The sequence below is a fragment of the Pleurodeles waltl genome, chromosome 5 (assembly GCF_031143425.1).
Source record: "Pleurodeles waltl isolate 20211129_DDA chromosome 5, aPleWal1.hap1.20221129, whole genome shotgun sequence".
NCBI classification, from domain to species: Eukaryota; Metazoa; Chordata; class Amphibia; order Caudata; family Salamandridae; genus Pleurodeles; species Pleurodeles waltl.
Genome location: NC_090444.1, coordinates 1,414,215,481 through 1,414,234,171, shown reverse-complemented (window position 1 = coordinate 1,414,234,171; position 18,691 = coordinate 1,414,215,481). Strand labels below are relative to the sequence as shown.

The window sequence follows — 18,691 nt, the reverse complement described above, 5'->3', positions numbered from 1 at the left end:
CTGACTGCAATAAAAAGAAATAATTTCCTCCTGGAGTGCGGTGGTGAAGATGCTTGTAACTGTTTGTTTTTGGATATGGATATATATATAGATATATATATGCGCTCTGGGATCCCCACACGTGGGTGGGACTATTCAGTGCTTATGATAATCAATGGCAATCCTCCCATACACCCCCCCCCCCCCCCACCGAGAGAAAATTCAAAACAGACTGCTTACTCATTACCTAGAATCGAACAAGACTCTCCACAGTTCACACCTTTATACATGTATAACACATTTTCATACATAGTCACATCATCCCTGTTGGATTCCCCAGTCATGACCTCTTCATCAACCCCAGCATATAGGTACATCCTCAAGACAGGCTCTGTGGACCAGGCCTGAAGGTTAATGACTGACAGGTCACAGGTGGGGTAACACTTACCGACAGACAAAACAAGCCCATCCCAAAGATAGGCAGTAACACTACAATGGTCCCTGCAGATTGGTCCCAATAAAGTACAAATGCATTCCCAAAACACCAAAGTCAGACGCCACACATGTAGTTAGGTACAGTCAGTCAATCAGGATAGTGCACATGCAGTGATCATCTGCTCCTCAGGGCGGACATTGTGATACGTACTTACTGGCCCACATGGTGTCCACACCGGACCAAGGACCACCTGCATTACTTATCTGGAAATTCTATCTGACTAGTTGTCAATATTTAGCCATTTTCGCCAGAAGAAAATTGCTTATTGCACTCAAAGAAATAAATAAAACATGGTTCATTTCGATGGGCTCAGAGAGAGACAGCCCTCAGAACCCCAGTGCTTTAACAAAGTTTCCTGTTTTTCCAGATGCTTTTATTTATTTATTTGTTTTTAAAGGTCAAATCTAATTCGAGCAACACCATTCTTTTACAAAGGCTGGCCAAGTGTGCAATTGGTGAGTATGCTTTGCTCTGGATATATCGTCAAGCTTGCACCAGACTGTTAAATCGTCCACCTTTTTCTGCTGTGACCAATCCTTTGAGAAACAGTGTATTGCAGGGCTCTGGTCTGAGACAAAAGTTATTTAATGCTAATCTGGCTCCACAGGCAGACATCATTAAACCATTCAGCTTTAATATAGTGTCACACACATGGACACACAGTTGAAGTTTTCCTTTCGAGTGAAAAACTGAGCTGCAAGTTGCCTTTAGGTCCTCCCTAACAAAAGTAGCCAACTGGATGACAAAAAAAGAAAAAAAAAAAGTTTAAAACTTAACTGTGATAAAACAAAGATTATCCCTAAAGGGATAGTCATCTATTTGGTCAAATGCCTCACAGATATCCAAAGCAAGGGCTCCCCTAGAGCCCTTCTAGGTGGTGTTATTAAAAATAAAATAATAAAATTAACAAAAGTATACAAATTGACGAAGACCTCTTTATCCACAGGTAAGGACAGTAAATGGGTCCTGTTTTTCCACTGTTGAAAAACCTAAGACAGACTTTTAAAACAGGGTAAGAGGACATCTGTAAGGTTACCATTAATATGTATACTCCACACTTGGATTACACTAACATTTTAAATCAAGGCGTTCCAGATTATGTGATTAAATCAACTTCAAATGGTGCTGCCAGGCTTCTTTTCGATTAGCCTAAACAGGAACCCATACCATCCATTTGTGAAACCCTAGTTCACAATGCAGAAGTGCTCATTACTGAAGCTCAGGAGTTTACCACCAGAGGCCCAAAATACCTGAGGGATAGAATTGTTTCTCTCTCTCAAGGTCTCAGATATAGTTGAATCAGAGTCAAAGCAAAAAAATATTTGCTACAAATTTCTGCACACTTGGCCAGGATGTCTTTCTGCTCTTGCCCCTAAAATGTGGAACAAACTTCTTTTTAACACCTAAGGCTGCTTCACTAAGTAAGGTTTCAAATCTCAGATAAAATATGACTGTTTTGCTCCCACTAGCCAACCTACAAACTTCAGGATAGCTCTTTGCCAGTTAGCGTCAGGAAAGATTGAGGCAGCTTTGCTCTGTACACACAAGTTTTCATCCATTCACGATTATCCTGGAGACCAGTTTCTGGGGGTCCCCAAGGTATTGTAAACCCCATCCCCTTTGCCAGATTAAGTTCCCTCAATACCTTGCAGAAAATGGCAGTAGAGAGCCGCATCTGTCCCTATAGTACTGAGAGGAGGGGGAGGGGTTGGGAAAGGAAATTTGGTTGGTATGAGAGAAAGGCCTCATGGGCCAGACAGGCAGGTAACAGATCAAACACTGGTCTTCCCACAAGAAGGAAAGTTACTTGCCTGCAAATCCTATTTCTCTTCCAGGAGTATCCGCATCAAAGTCATAAACATTGACTATTCCTGCCCACGTGCAGGGACCCCGAAGCATATGTAAACAAACATGTATATGTATGAAATATATATGAAAATAACATTTTAGTAAATAGTTTCAATACAAGTATAATGTATACATGTGTAAAACAACAATTCAGTATATGTTGACAAACAGGCTAAAAATGCTTTATTTCTATGGAGGTTTTTTTTTTTTAAACATATATTAAAGCCTTCAATTGGAGTTAATACTTTCTGAAGCCCAAGCAGAAATCATAGAAAGTATAAGCAACACATGTTAAAAAGAGAAAAACTACATTTAAAATAAGGGAGCATTATTAGCCAATAGGCTGCATGCATGTCAATACAGTAGAACCAAAAAAACAATTGGCACCGTGCCTTTAAGACTTTGAGCAGCTCCAGTATCCCACCATGCCTCAAGTGTGAGTGAGGTGACAGTTGGTTCACAATTAGGTCAGTAGTTTCTTTTTTTTTACGGTGATAAAGCTCAATAGATTAGACACATGATCATCACTGCACTTCTAAAAGAATCGTGTCTGGGGAGGAGGGTGGGTTGTTTATGACTTTGATGAGGATACCACTGGAAGAGACCTAGGATTTACAGGTAAGTAACTTATCCTTCTCTTCCAGGGGATCACCATCAATAGTCAAACATTGAATAGTTTGGCAAGCCCATCCCCTACCTCTGCAGACGGACTGATAAAAGTGCAGGAAAAGACAATATATTATGCAAATAAATTCCTAAGAGACACTTGACCAACTTGCGCGTCTGCTTTGGCATCTGAATCTTAACAGTAGTGCCTGGTAAAAGTATGTACAGATCTCCATGTGGCAGCTTTACAAATGTCGGAGATGGGTAGATTCTTAAGGAGGGCTGCATTAGCCACCTTCCCTCTCGCTGAGTGAGCCTTAGGCTTAGCTGATAATTGGTTGTTAGCCAATAGATATGCAGTCAAAATACATGACACTATCCATCTGGAAATAGTTTGTTTTGAGGCAGCGTCACCTGTCCTCATATGCCCACAGTTAACAAACAGACGGTCAGATTGTCTAATTGATTTAGTCTTATCCAGGTAAAATTTGAGCACTCTTAAGGTCCTGCGAGTGCAAAGCTTTCTCCACTGGAGTAACCGGATTGGAGAAAAATGTCAGAAGACATATCATCTGATTAATGTGAAAATCCAACACCACCTTACGCAAGAACGATGGAGGAGTCCTTAGGATCACTGGTTCCCTTGAAGATGGAGCCGGAATTTCACTGACCATCCTAGCAGAAGTAACGGCTACCAGAAAAGCTGTCTTCCACGTAAGGTGTGGTAAAGAAGCTTTATGGATGGGTTCGAACGGAGAGGCCAGGGGTCTAGATAACACCACATTCAAATCCCATGAGGATGCGGATTTCCGAATGGATGGAAAGACTTTCTTCAAGCCTTCTAAGAAATCCTTAGCTACTGGCATGGTAAAGAACGATTTTTGAGAGGGTGACTTACGATAAGCTGTAATGGCAGATAAATGTACCTTAATAGAGGAGAACTGCAGACCTGATCACACCAGATGTAGCAGTTAAGGCAATGTGACATCCTCCTGAGCCAAAACAGGATTGTGGCTGTGCTGTCAGCACCACACATACAACCTCTTCCACTTGAATTTATAGAAGCGTTGCGTAGACGGTCTTTTAGACTCCTTTAAAATGTTCATACATTCCTGCAAGCATCCTAGAGGCCCATATTACAGGAATTCAGGAGCCATGCTGTCAAGCTCAGCGAGGGAAGGTTGGGATGAAGAATCTTTCCTTCTAGTCTGTAGAGAAGATCCGGTCTGCACAGCAGCCTCCTGTAAAGTTGCCTTGACAACTGGAGAAGATCTGTGTACCAGTATTGTCCAGGCCACTGAGGGTTTAAGAGTATCATCCTGGCGTTGGACCTGTAAAACTTGTTGTTTACCGCTAGTATCAGAGTGAAATCTGTGGAAAGACAGAGAAATATCCCTGACCAGTCTATCAACAGGGCATTCCCTTGAGTCCCCGGACGGTAGAACCTAGACACGAAGTCTGGGCATTTTTTTGTTGACTTCGTCTGCAAACGGATCTAACGGAGGTTGACCCCACCGCTGGAAGATGTCTGAAACAACTTCATCATGAAGAGCCCAATCGTGGGCATCTACGAGGGTTCTTAGGAAATATGCCTCTAAGTTTTGTTGTCCTGGGAGGGACATTCCCCTCACTATCAACCAGTGCCAGATGGTTTGAGATTCAAGTCAGGGAACGGGATCTCGTGCCCCCTTGCTTGTTCAAATAGTAAATCGATGTTGTATTGTCAGTCTGGACCAGAAGAGACACTTTGTTATTGATTATAGTCGTTCCTCCGAAGGATACACTCTTTCTAGCTTGGTATCCAGTATTACCCCCAGGTAGCAGAGGTTTTGAGTTGGTATGAGAGTGGACTTCTGGAAGTTAACCTGCAAACCCAGCGAGCTGAAAAGTGTTGATAACCAGGTTGAGATGGTTTACAGTCTGTTCTGGGGTAAAAGCTTTGAGCAGCCAGTCATCTAGGTATGGATAAATGAAGATTTTCTGCTTTCTCAAGTGTGGCGCTATCGTTGCCACACATTTGGAAAATGTCCGAGGGGCAGATTTTAGGGCGAAGGGCAACACTTTGAACTGGTAGCATTGCGAGGCAACTACAAACCAGAGGAATTTGAGGTTTGGGTACGATTGGAATGTGAAAGTACACATCCTGCAGATCTATGGCACACATCCAGTCTCCTCAGTGTAGCTGAAGGAAAATTTGATAAAGAGTCAGCATTCTGAATTTCTGTTTCCGTATAAACTTGTTCAGAAGTCTCAAATTCAGAATGGGTCTGAAAACGCCTTCTTGACCCTTTGTTACAAGGAAATATTGGAAGTACACTCTTTTTCCTCTTTGGGAAAAAGGAACCTTTTCTACTGCTCTCTTTTTCAACAGGATGCAAACTTCTTTTTGTAGTGACGAGTGGTGGGCAGACGTTGACTTGCTTAGTGGTAGAGGAGGTTGAGAGGGATCTGAAATGAAGAGAGTATCCATTCCCTACAATGTTTAGCACCCATTTGTCTCTTGTTACAGCGTGCCACTCGTGAGCGAACTTTGCGGTACTTCCCCCAACTGGAGTGGTGGACAGAATTAAGGGAAGCAAATCCTAATTGCTTGCCCGAGGTTTTGGGGGTAGACTTGCTTTGGTCTGCTTGGTCCACAATCTCTTGCAGTTTTGTGGGACTGAAACAGAGGTCACCATTGCTTTTGTTGAGGTTTTTGGGACCAATGAGGGCCCGTCGTCGATGGAGGCCTACGCACCTCTGACGCCGACTGAGTTTTAGTCTGGTCTCGACAGAGACTGCCAGTCCGTTGCATGTATAAGCTTTGATGACGTGTTTCGACATCGAGTGATGGACCACCGACTAGGAACTTCTCAGCTCTGAACAAGGTGGGGACCTCGTATGCCTTGACGTGGAGGGCTGGAGCTACTTAGGCGGCTTATTAGCACTCCTGTGCTTACTTAACATCGATCGGTGAGTTGCCGTCAACGGCGATATATCCCAGTGAGGGAGATGAACTTTTGACATCATGTCTTTCGATGTCTGTTGAGGCGTCGTAGATCTCAACACCTGGTGATGCAACGACGGAAGGGATGACGCTGACAGGGAACAGGCAGGTATTTTCTTACCAGCTGACGTCAATCTGGCTCGTCTTGCATCAGAAGGGTCTTAGAAGTTCTGGGGAGGGAAGATGACGTTTTTTTCTCTCTCTCATGAAGCCCATGAAGACAAATCCTTTTTCTGTCTTTTAAAGTCCTTTTAGACAGATTTTTACAATGTCTGCAGGTGTCAGGGCAGTGACTCTGAGGCAAACACACTATGCACACTGAGTGTGGATCTGACTGGGCCTTCTTCCCACAGGAAGGGCATTTCACAAAAAGTGAAGGCATTTTGTGAAAGAAAATAACCACTTCACTCATGAATAAGTGAAGACATCAAGTGAAGGCCAAAAAACAAGTTTTAGATTATTTTTCTGTTGAAAACACCAGAAACACGAGAGCTCAATGCTCCAGGATCCTCACAGAAGCAGAAAAAAAAGAACTGACCTAATTATGAACCAACTGTCACCTCACTCTCACCCCTGAGGCATGGTGGGATACTGGAGGTGTGCAGGGTCTTGAAGGCACGGTAAGAATTATTTTTTTGGTACTACTGTATTGACATGCACATATAGCCCTATTGGCTAATAATGCTCCCTTATTTTCAATGTAGTTTTTCTCTTTTAAAATGTGTTGCTTATACTTTCTATGACTTCTACTTGGGGTTAAGAAAGTTTTAACTGTAACTGAAGGCTTTAATGTAGGTTTAAAAAATAAAAAGCATTTTCAGCCTGTTTATCAACATAGACTGCATTGCTGTTTTACACATGTATACATTATACTTGTATTGAAAGTATCTACTAAAATGTTATTTTTCTTATATATTTCATACATATACATGTGTGTTTACATATGCTCCAGGGTCCCCGCACGTGGGCAGGAATATTCAATGTTTATGACTATTGATGAGGATCCCCTGGAAAAGAACTTAATGTTACAATAAGGGCAGTATTTAAAAAGACAAATTTACGAGGGGCGGGGGGAGTTCTAGTTCCCTCCCTTCCCAAACAAATCATTAGCATACAACATGACCCCACTCTTGTCAGCTCTATATGATCTGAAGCAGCTGGCAGCTGCACAAAATTATCAAATTTGGAGGAGGGGGTGGTGATGAATCGGGGGTGGGGGGGAGGGGCCGTTATTGAAGGTAACTTAACAAGAAAGCAGAAAGATAGAAAAACAATGGCAGTTTCAGAGGTGGTATCACAAGTTACCTCTAAGAAAAGAAAAAGAAAAAAAAACCCTCTTGAAGAGTCTCCAACGTTTGCGCTAAAAACTATCTGGCCAATGTGTGTACTGTATTATCTACTGTAGCACAAGCTGCAAACTAACATTTCTGGAAACAATATCTTGACCAAATGCTCCTGAATTCAGCAGATGAGTAGGACTGCCCAGTGTATGTATGCCCAACTACTATTTCGTGACAGTCTATCCACATTGTGGATTTTACAGAAATGCTTATCCCAATTGATACACTCTTTTTTTTAATCCAATTCTGTTTTTAGTTAGTACCACTTATAACTTCAACGTACGTTTTGAATAGTATATAGACCTTGTATGCCCCAATACCACTGGCAAAGATTACAGCTTTCAGTTACCAAGTAATCAGTAATGGTTAGCAACAGATAAAGCACATACTGGATTCAATCACCTCTTTCAGCTGCGTTCTGCAGGAAGGGGTTAATTGACCTCAGTCTGAACAGCAGTTTTGAGCCTGTGTTAACTGTGCTTTTCCACTTTCTTTCCCACATTCAAGTTGCAGGCAACTGCCACAAATAATTTTAGCCAACAAAACATGGTATTCATTTTTATTTAAATTAAAAAAAAAATAATAATAATAAAAAAAAAAAAAACAGTATGACATCTAAAGCAGGTTGGTGAACAAGTTACATACACCCTTTCAATATGTAATCCTATTTTGTAAATGGCACAAGTAACCTGATGAGCCACTTTAAATACAATTAGCATTTAAATGATGCTGTAAAGAGAAACAAAACTCAACAAGTTGTATTTAAAAGGTAGATAAAACCTACATCAATGAATACCACATGGTTCCGGGTTGTCTCATAGAACATCAGCACCAACCAAAACAGGATCTGCGTAACTATTTTAAATGGCCTCAAACTATGCAATATATTTTGGTCATTGTTCCCATTTATTAGTTTGCCAATTTTGGAAATCTAAGCTGACATAAAAATGGTCCACAAACATTCCTTTCCTTCGGAAACTTTTACGATGCATTCTAATCATTAACCAGTTTTTTACTACTGAACTTAAATAGCCAATTGTGACAAACAGTTCAGAGCCCATTTTCCCACTGCTAGTCGAAAGTCGGATGGTTGGTGATGATGTGCTGAATATTCATTTGCCTTTGGAGGCTTTCTGGGCTGATTTTGTGACCTTGCCAGCTCCTACAGCCTTCTTTTCAACTGCCTTTATGACACCTACAGCGACAGTCTGTCTCATGTCACGTACAGCAAAACGACCTGAGGAAAAGAGGGGAGAGGGCCGGTGGGAAAAAAACAAAAGCATGAAATTGGATTCATAAAACAAACTCTTACATAACATCAAAGTAAGAAGAATATTATCATGACGTGTTAGTCATCTAAAAGGAAAAAAGGCAGACACCAATTTACTAAAATATTATTGATGTAATACACTAAAACTGCATGTAGACTACATTTCTTCCTACAATCTACTTTCTGCATTTCACTCTAGTCAGAAATGGAAAATGTCACTTACCCAGTGTACATCTGTTCGTGGCATTAGTCGCTGCAGATTCACATGCTGTGCACAGTCCGCCGTCTGGTGTTGGGCTCAGAGTGTTACAAGTTGTTTTTCTTCGAAGAAGTCTTTTCGAGTCACGAGACCGAGGGACTCCTCCCACTTCGGTTCCATTGCGCATGGGCGTCGACTCCATCTTAGATTGTTTTCCCCGCAGAGGGTGAGGTAGGAGTTGTGTATGCTAATAATAGTGCCCATGCAATGGAATGAATACGTATGTACAAAATGAAGGTTTAATGTAATATATTTACAAATGTACAAATGTTCAAGATGTACTTCCAAACGGCTACAGGCTTCCGGGGAGGCGGGTGGGCGCATGTGAATCTGCAGCGACTAATGCCACGAACAGATGTACACTGGGTAAGTGACATTTTCCGTTCGGTGGCATGTGTAGCTGCAGATACACATGCTGTGCATAGACTAGTAAGCAGTTATCTCCCCAAAAGCGGTGGTTCAGCCTGTAGGAGTGGAAGTAGTTTGAAATAAAGTTCTTAGTACAGCTTGACCTACTGTGGCTTGCTGTACAGATAAAACATCTACACAGTAGTGCTTAGTAAATGTATGAGGCGTAGACCATGTTGCTGCCTTACATATTTCGTTCATTGGAATATTTCCTAGAAAGGCCATGGTACACCTTTCCTTCTGGTTGGGTGTGCCTTTGGTGTAATAGGCAGCTCTCTCTTTGCTTTAAGATAGCAGGTTTGGATGCACCTAACTATCCATCTGGCAATACCTTGTTTTGAAATTGGATTTCCTGTATGAGGTTTTTGAAAGGCAATAAATAGTTGTTTTGTCTTCCTAATTAGTTTTGTTCTGTCAATGTAGTACATTAGTGCTCTCTTGATGTCTAATGTATGTAGTGCTCTTTCAGCTATTGAATCTGGCTGTGGGAAGAACACTGGTAATTCTACTGTTTGATTTAAGTGGAACGGTGAGATAACCTTTGGTAAAAAATTTGGATTTGTTCTTAGAACTACCTTATTCTTGTGTATTTGAATAAATGGTTCTTGTATGGTAAACGCCTGAATTTCACTTACTCTTCTTAGAGATGTGATGGCAATGAGAAATGCAACTTTCCACGTTAAGTATTGCATTTCACAAGAATGCATGGGTTCGAAAGGTTCGAATAGCTTGTTTTATGACCTCCATACACTCTTGTGTGAGGTCTAAGTGTCCAAATTCTAGGATTTCAGGAGCCAAATTGCTAGATTCAGCGATGCTGGGTTTGGATGCCTGATCTGTTGTTTGTGTTGTGTTAACAGATCTGGTCTGTTGGGTAGTTTGACATGAGGTACTACTGACAGGTCTAGTAGTGTCGTATACCAAGGTTGTCTTGCCCATGTTGGTGCTATTAGTAGGAGTTTGATTTGACTCAATTTGTTTACTAGATATGGAAGGAGAGGGAGAGGGGGAAAAGCGTACGCAAATATCCCTGACCAATTCATCCATAGAGCATTGCCTTGGGATTGCTGGTGTGGGTACCTGGATGCGAAGTTTTGGCATTTTGCGTTTTCTTTTGTTGCAAATAGATCTATTTGAGTTGTTCCCCAAATTTGAAAGTAAGTGTTCAGTATTTGGGGGTGAATTTCCCATTCGTGGACTTGTTGGTGATCCAGAGAGAGATTGTCTGCTAGCTGGTTCTGGATCCCTGGAATAAATGGTACTATTAGGCGAATGTGGTTGTGAATTGCCCAATGCCATATTTTTTGTGTTAGGAGACACAACTGTGTCGAGTGTGTCCCCCCCCTGTTTGTTTAAATAATACATTGTCGTCATGTTGTCTGTTTTGACAAGAATGTATTTGTGGGTTATCATGGGTTGGAATGCTTTCAACGCTAGAAATACTGCTAACAGTTCTAAGTGATTTATGTGAAACTTTCTTTGATGTATGTCCCATTGTCCTTGGATGCTGTGTTGATTGAGGTGTGCTCCCCACCCTGTCATGGAAGCATCCGTTGTTATAACGTATCTTGGCACTGGGTCTTGGAAAGGCCCCCCTTTGTTTAAATTTGTACTGTTCCACCATAGAAGCGAGATGTATGTTTGGCGGTCTATCAACACCAGATCTAGAAGTTGACCCTGTGCATGTGACCATTGTGATGCTAGGCATTGTTGTAAGGGCCGCATGTGCAATCTTGCGTTTGGGACAATGGCTATGCATGATGACATCATGCCTAGGAGTTTTAATACCATTTTTGCATGTATCTTTTGTGTTGGATACATGGCCTGTATCACCTTGTGAAATGTTTGAACCCTTTGTGGACTTGGAGTGGCTATCCCTTCTGTTGTGTTGATTGTCGCTCCTAAGTATTGCTGTGTTTGGCACGGCAAAAGGTGTGACTTTGCATAGTTGATGGAGAAACCCAGCTTGTGAAGGGTCTGTATGACATACTTTGTGTGACGTGAACATCTTGTTAGCGCGTTTGTCTTGATTAACCAGTCGTCTAAGTAAGGGAACACGTGTATTTGCTGCCTTCTGATATGTGCAGCTACTACTGCTAGGCATTTTGTAAAGACTCTTGGCGCAGTTGTTATTCCGAATGGTAACACCTTGAATTGGTAATGTATTCCTTTGAATACGAACTTTAGGTATTTCCTGTGTGAAGGATGTATTGGTATGTGGAAATACGCATCCTTTAGGTCTAATGTTGTCATGTAGTCTTGCTGTTTGAGCAGTGGGATTACGTCTTGTAATGTGACCATGTGAAAGTGGTCTGACTTGATGTAGGTATTTAGTATTCTGAGATCTAGTATTGGTCTCAGAGTTTTGTCCTTCTTTGGTATTAGAAAGTACAGTGAGTAAACCCCTGTGTTTTTCTGTGGGCTTGGTACTAGTTCTATTGCGTCCTTTTGTAGTAATGCTTGAACTTCTAGTCCTAGAAGATCTATATGCTGTTTTGACATATTGTGTGTTTTCGGTGGGACGTTTGGAGGGAATGTGTGAAATTCTATGCAATAACCATGTTGGATAATTGCTAAGACCCAAGTGTCTGTCGTTATTTCTTCCCAAGATTTGTAGAATTGGCTTAGTCTCCCCCCCCCCCCCCCCCTGGTGTTGTGTGATGGGGTTGTGTGACTTGTGAGTCACTGTTTATTTTGAGGGGGTTTTGGGACCTTGAAATTTTCCCCGACTTCTTGGGAATTGGCCTCCTCTATATTGCCCCCGAAAACCTCCCCTTTGAAATTGACCCTGGTAGGTAGGTGGTCTTGTTTGTGAAGTGTTGGTTTCTGTGGGTTGACCCCGAAACCCTCCCCTAAAAGGTGTCCTCCGAAATTTGCCTCTGGTCTGCGGGGAGTAGAGTGCGCCCATGGCTTTGGCTGTATCGGTGTCCTTTTTTAGTTTTTCAATGGCAGTGTCCACCTCCGGCCCAAACAATTGCTGTTCATTAAACGGCATATTGAGCACAGCCTGTTGGATTTCAGGTTTGAACCCAGATGTGCGCAGCCATGCGTGCCTCCTTGTGGTGACTGCAGTGTTTATTGTCCTTGCAGCTGTATCTGCTGCATCCATGGTAGACCGTATCTGATTGTTCGGGATACTTTGTCCCTCTTCCACCACCTGTTGCGCTCGTTTTTGGAACTCTTTGGGTAGGTGTTAGATGAAATGTTGCATTTCATCCCAATGAGCCCTGTCGTATCTCGCTAAGAGTGCCTGCGAATTGGCGATACGCCACTGATTTGCTGCTTGTGCTGCAACCCTTTTTCCCGCTGCATCAAATTTGCGGCTCTCCTTGTCCGGAGGTGGTGCGTCGCCTGATGTATGCGAGTTGGCTCTCTTACGAGCTGCCCCCACAACTACAGAGTCCGGTGTCAGCTATGTTGTAATAAATATAGGGTCTGTTGGTGGTGCCTTATATTTTTTCTCCACCCTTGGAGTTATGGCTCTGCCTTTAACTGGCTCCTGAAATATTTGTTTCGCGTGCCTTAGCATTCCTGGGAGCACGGGAAGGCTTTGGTAATGGCTATGGGTGGAGGACAGGGTGTTAAAGAGGAAGTCGTCCTCGATCGGTTCTGAATGTAGTGATACATTATGGAATTCGGCTGCCCTAGCGACCACCTGTGCATATGATGTACTGTCCTCAGGTGGTGACTGTTTAGTTGGGTACGACTCTGGGCTATTGTCCGATACTGGAGCGTCATAGAGGTCCCATGCATCTGGATCATCCTGGCTCATTGTGGTATGAGCTGGTGAGTGTGTTAATGGTGGAGTTTGTGCCGGTGATGCATGAGTTGGTGGTGGAGAGGGTGGTGGAGTTACCTTCTTTACCACCTTTGCTTGTGGTTGTTTGTCTCCTTGTTGGAAGTCAAGTTTCCTTTTGGATTGGGGGGGAAGAGTGCTGATCTTCCCTGTATCTTTTTGAATAAAGAGCCACTTTTGCGTGTGATCTGGCTCTATTGTTTGTAATTCCTCCTCAAATCTGTGTTTTTTTAGTTGAGAGGACAGTCCTTGTTCCTCCGAGTAGGAACCAGTTTTCGGTTCGGTTGCCGGATGTTTCGGCACCGAAACCGTGTCTCTGGATTTTTTCAGCTCCAACAAGATCTTTTTTCTTTTCAGCGTCGTGCCCTCTCAGTGCCGACCAACTTCGGTGCCACTGTCTCGGTGCCGAATTTTTTCTGCGCCACTCTCTCGGTCCCGAGATTGCTGCGTGCCTGTATCTCGACCGGAGTCGGATGACTTCGACACCAGCTCGCCCTTTTTCAGTGCCGATGGACAGTCCCCCACTTTTCGGGTTAAGCCATGGCCTGTTGGCGGTGGCGTCCCCTGGGCTTTGTCAGTCTTTTCGTGAGCTTTTTGTTTCGACTTCTTACTCACGGTTGGCGTTTCTTCGACGTCGAATTCTTCGGAATCCGACTCGTGGATGGAGAAAGTTTCTTCTTCCTCGAACCGTTGTTGTCCTGTCGGCGTGGACGCCATCTGCAACCTCCTGGCTCTTCGGTCTCTGAGCGTTTTTCTCGACCGAAACGCGCGACAGGCTTCGCACGTATCCTCCTTGTGCTCGGGGGACAGGCACAAGTTACAGACCAAATGTTGATCCGTATAAGGATATTTATTATGGCATTTAGGACAGAATCGGAACGGGGTCCGTTCCATCAGTCTCGAAGTTGCACGCGGTCGGGCCGACCAGGCCCAGACGGGGGAATCAAAATTACCCCGAAGGGCTACCGGAGCTCTTCAAGATTCGGTGTCGATTTGTTCTAACTAACCCGATACCGAACGAAACAATACCAACAAATTTTTCAGAGATTCGGACTAACTTTCCGACCCGAAACACGGAGCGAAAAGGAACACGTCCGAACCCGATGGCGGAAAAAAAACAATCTCAGATGGAGTCGACGCCCATGCGCAATGGAACCGAAGTGGGAGGAGTCCCTCGGTCTCGTGACTCGAAAAGACTTCTTCGAAGAAAAACAACTTATAACACTCAGAGCCCAACACCAGACGGCGGACTGTGCACAGCATGTGTATCTGCAGCTACACATGCCACCGAACAAATGATATATCTATATATTATTATATTTTATATATAAAATTTAACAATTTAGATCCTTGGAACTACCGAGTTCATCACACAGAGGAGTCCCGTCAATACTTTCGTTCGGAAACCACTCACTCAGTGTCACTTAGTGTGCAGGCTCTTTACCAATGTACAAGTATCAAAGCATCTAGCAGAGAGGTGAAGTTGGTTACCTGCAACTCCAGTTCTCCAACATTGGTATCTTTTATATATTCACATGCTGGACTGTCAGGCTGGGAATCCTTAGTGCATTAAAGATAGCAGTATAAAAATATACAAAGTATACAATGTAAAAAGCCCACAGACCTGAAACATCATATGTTTAGTAACACAGCCACCCTATTTGACAGAACAGAAACTTAAGTCAGTGAGGCGGAAGCTTAAGCCCCCTAGGGACAACAATAACTCAGGATTTCAAAAGTACAAGTATGAGAATAGAAAGAGCCTCTGACATGGGAGAAGGGAGTCACTTGTGAACCTATAAAAGATACCAATCTTTTTCTATATTCACATGCTTGAATCAGAATAGCAAGTAGTACGCATAATACAGTAGAACAAAGGAAGAAGCGTCTCTCCTTTAACGAAAGGGGTTTCTCAAGAGTGCCTTTCGCTAGGTTAGGTTCTGTGTCCAAATACAGGTATTAATACTTCGTGAATGTATGCCTGCTCTCCCAAGTGGCAGCACAGCAGATGCAGACCTGCCAACTCATAAGGTGACACTGTATGACACACAATATCAGCTCCCTTCACAGTCAGCCGGTGAGGAGCCGATATCACACAGTGGTATGGAAAAGGAGCTGTAATCCACAGATTTTCTGCTTGATTTTATAGGCTTTTAACTGCAGACTTCCATTAAGGGGTGTGATGGAACCCAGAAAAAGAACCCACCTCTTATTAACCTGAACTTACCATACGTTCATTCCAACGTCAATCTCATTTACTTGCTTCTCTTTGGCCAGTACGTAGTCTGCTTTCAGTTCCTGCTCTGCTTTTGCTATCCAAGCCTGGAGTAGAGCTTGGACCAAGAATAGCTTCAGGTCACTGTCTAATGGCCAGTGTCCTTCCACTGCCTTCTTAACTGTGCAGGTACTTTTTTTCCCCTGGTTGTATAGCAGATCAAGGTACTGTGTAACATGTCTAACTGAACACTAACAAAACCAATAGAATTCGCAAGGCAAAACCTACTGCCTTTACCAAACCTTGCTCTCTTACTTTGGAGGTGGAGATGTTGGGTGAGGCTGGGGCAAAAGTACCTAGTAGGTACTTCTCGGCACAAGGACCTACCCCTTCCCAAGACCCTGCCACCTCCTCACACAGTGATTTGTTAAAAAAAAAGTTTAGTTGGCAGGTCTGCAGATTAATTTCAAGGCCACCCCAGTATAGAGTGCTGCAGTTGAAGCTATGCCCTTGGTGGAATGCGCCCTCACTCTTCCCTGGAGAGGATGCCTGGCTTTGGCCTGACAGAAAGCAATAAAGGATGAGATCCAACTAGCTATCCCATGTTTGGGCAGGGCTTGACCTTTTTGTGTTTGAGGAAGGTATACAAATTAGCTGGCCTGACGTGCATATGCCCTTTGCCTGCTCTATCTAGAATCAGAGACCTCTATGCAAATTTATAAAGAATGTAATGATCTTTCTGCTGGTGAGGATGGATTGAGAAAGAAGGATCTAAAAATGACCGGCCCATTCAAATGGAGGTCGTTAGGCACGTTCGGAATTAATTTAGGTTTGTTTGAGAGTATCACTTGGTCCTCAGTGAATCAGAGAAAGGTTTCTTCGATTTTGAATACCTGAATCTCTCCCATTCTCCAAACGGGTGTTAGAAGTTTAGTGCTGTCTTCCATGAAACAAATCTTAAGTCTGCTTAAGAGGTGGAAAAGCTCTTAAGAGAGCTTTCATAAACGGTTTAATGTTCCTTTGAGATTAGGCATCGAACTGTCAGTCTTTAATATGCACCCCGATGAACCTGGACTGAAGAACATTTAACACCACTTTGTCCAAACTTAATATGGCAGGATCCGAGAAGGCTTAATTTGAAGAGGATGAGGACCCATTCCTGCACCGATACAGAAACACTTCCACTTAGTGTTGAAAGTTTTAACAGTTGCTGGAGCACAAGCCTGCACCAGAATTGGTTTATACTCTTGTGGGAGATCCAAATGGCCAAATTCTAGGTGGTCCGGTAAAACACTGACCAATTCAGCTACATGGGATTGTGGTGAAGCATTTCTCCTTGATTTCTGTACAATATCCTGGGATGCACCTTAAAAGGAATGGTTGGACCAACTGCAGCAGCTTGCTATACCACTACTGGCGAGGCTGCAATGAGGATAATAGTGCAATGATCTATCTCTGTCTTCAACACACCGGCGGGGTGGGGGAAATAGGAGATTCACCATAGGAAAATATCTTGGACCAACTGATTGAAATAGCATCACTGTCCCTGGATGCCAAAACCTGCTAGCAAAGCACATGCATCTTTTGTTGTTCGAGTGTCAAATAAAATGATTGTGGGGAAACCCCACAGATTGAAAATATAAATCAACCATTTTCTGTTCCCATTCCCACTTGTGACAATTGGTCATTTTCCAGCTGAGCACATCCACCCAATCGTCATGGCAGCAATGTTGATCCTGTGGGAACTGGCCCAGAATCACAGCAACTGAGCTTTTCCTGGAAGATTTTGGACCGTGCCACTCACTGCTTTTCTATGTAGAACATGGATGTTGTATTGTCTGTTATGATTAGGACTGGCTGACCTACCAATCTGCCTATTCTTATGACGCACAATGATGTGGAGCTTTTTCCTCTGATTCTGACCAAAGGCCTCTAGTAGAAAGCTCTTGCAGGTGGGCTCCCCATCCATCCATGGGCACCAATTAAACGGGATCAATCTAAAAAATCATCCCACTGACCCAAGGAGAAAATAACCTTGCTTTAAAGAACTCACCCACTATGGCTACCCTGTGGTGGCATGCGTCATTATAGAATTCCTTCCCAATTCCTTTGTGGAATGGGATGTGCTACAACTTGTGAGATGCACAGGAGCACTAATAGGGTAGTGAGTGGTGGTAGGGTTAGTTTAAAAAATAAATAAATACATTTAAAAAAAATAATAATAAATCTGCCTGGTAGCCCTAACTTTTTAATCTGGGCGGCAGCTGCAACAATTAAAAATGGGAAAAGTTAGGAAGTCCTGGAAGGTGCGTGGGAGATGTTCCACAGTCTTGCTTTGGGGTGCCGAGCCATAGGTCTAAGCAGGAGCAGGAGAAATGACTGGGTAGGTTTATGTGCCCCGCCCCACATTCCAACACTTTGAAAAGGATGTCTATGTCTCCTCCACACATCCAGCACATGGTTATCAGCCATCAGGGAACGCAGGGCTGAAGCCGCTGATGGATGCTACCAAACCTGCTGGTGTGAGCAATCAAGGACAGGATCTGGAACCATGATGAAATAAAACCTCCACCCACAGAACAGTGCGAGATGTCACTTGTAAACAGTGATGACATACCATGTGGAAACATTTGCAACCATCTGTATTTGGGTAGTAGACAAGGCTCATATGTTTACCCCATAGAATGCCTTGGACTCTGGTGAATCTGCCATTAGGGTTATTCATCTCTTGGCAGAGGTGAATAGACTTCCATCGTTTAATGAGGATGGATGTCCTTCTAGAATACAAGTAGGCTGCAAGTGCTCCACCATACTAAGAATTTACCAGCTTAAGAGTTGGTGAGATGGGTATCCTGGAGTAAGGAAACGAGGTGCCAGTTGATGGGCAAGTATTTGGCATGCGTTACAAGGACTGAGGCCTCTAACATTCTATTGAAGGCAGTGCAATGTCATAAGATTAGACATCATTTATGGGAGCAAGTTATGATACCAGTAAGCAGTCTCTTCTGACAACCCTCTAAACAGTGAGAGAAGAGCCCCCCCACAACATGGCACATGGAGGCATCAATGAAAAGAGTTGTGCTCAAAGCCCACGAGATGTGTGACACAGTAGTTCCATGCAATGACCACCTCAACTTGCCAGTGGAGAAAACCCTCCCCATCAACCCCCAAAAACAGCCAAAAGAAACACACAAAAAAACACAACAGAACAATTGTCATGGGAGTGGGGGGGCAGCGTTGGGGCACTCCCTGGGAGAACCATGAAAGCCTGCAGGCCAACACCTCCAAATGGGAGATGCTTGCTGGGATAGAAGAAAGTTACCATAAGAGGATGATCTGATGAAGTGTAGTCTCTGAAGGACTTTCAGTGCCAGCCTGTTTCACCCACAATGTCTACTCTCATAGCAGCAGCAAGCCAAAATCAGAGTCCTACATATGGCACCACGAGTGTTGTCTAAGAGGAATACTGGGAAGAGGTGAAAAACCTT

At 43.3% G+C, this 18,691-nt stretch overlaps 1 protein-coding gene across 4 annotated transcripts in view; it reads right to left on the bottom strand.

The window, feature by feature from the left end:
- Positions 1-7,800: 7,800 nt before the first annotated feature.
- The window catches only part of LOC138296509 (elongation factor 1-alpha 1), a 53,715-nt gene continuing 42,824 nt past the window's right edge, over positions 7,801-18,691 (bottom strand). For all 4 annotated transcript variants that reach the window (XM_069235683.1, XM_069235682.1, XM_069235681.1 and 1 more), the window contains exon 8: positions 7,801-8,492. In XM_069235683.1, coding sequence (XP_069091784.1) covers positions 8,368-8,492 — 125 coding nt within the window. In that variant the 3' untranslated portion in view covers positions 7,801-8,367. The remainder of the gene's footprint in view (positions 8,493-18,691) is intronic.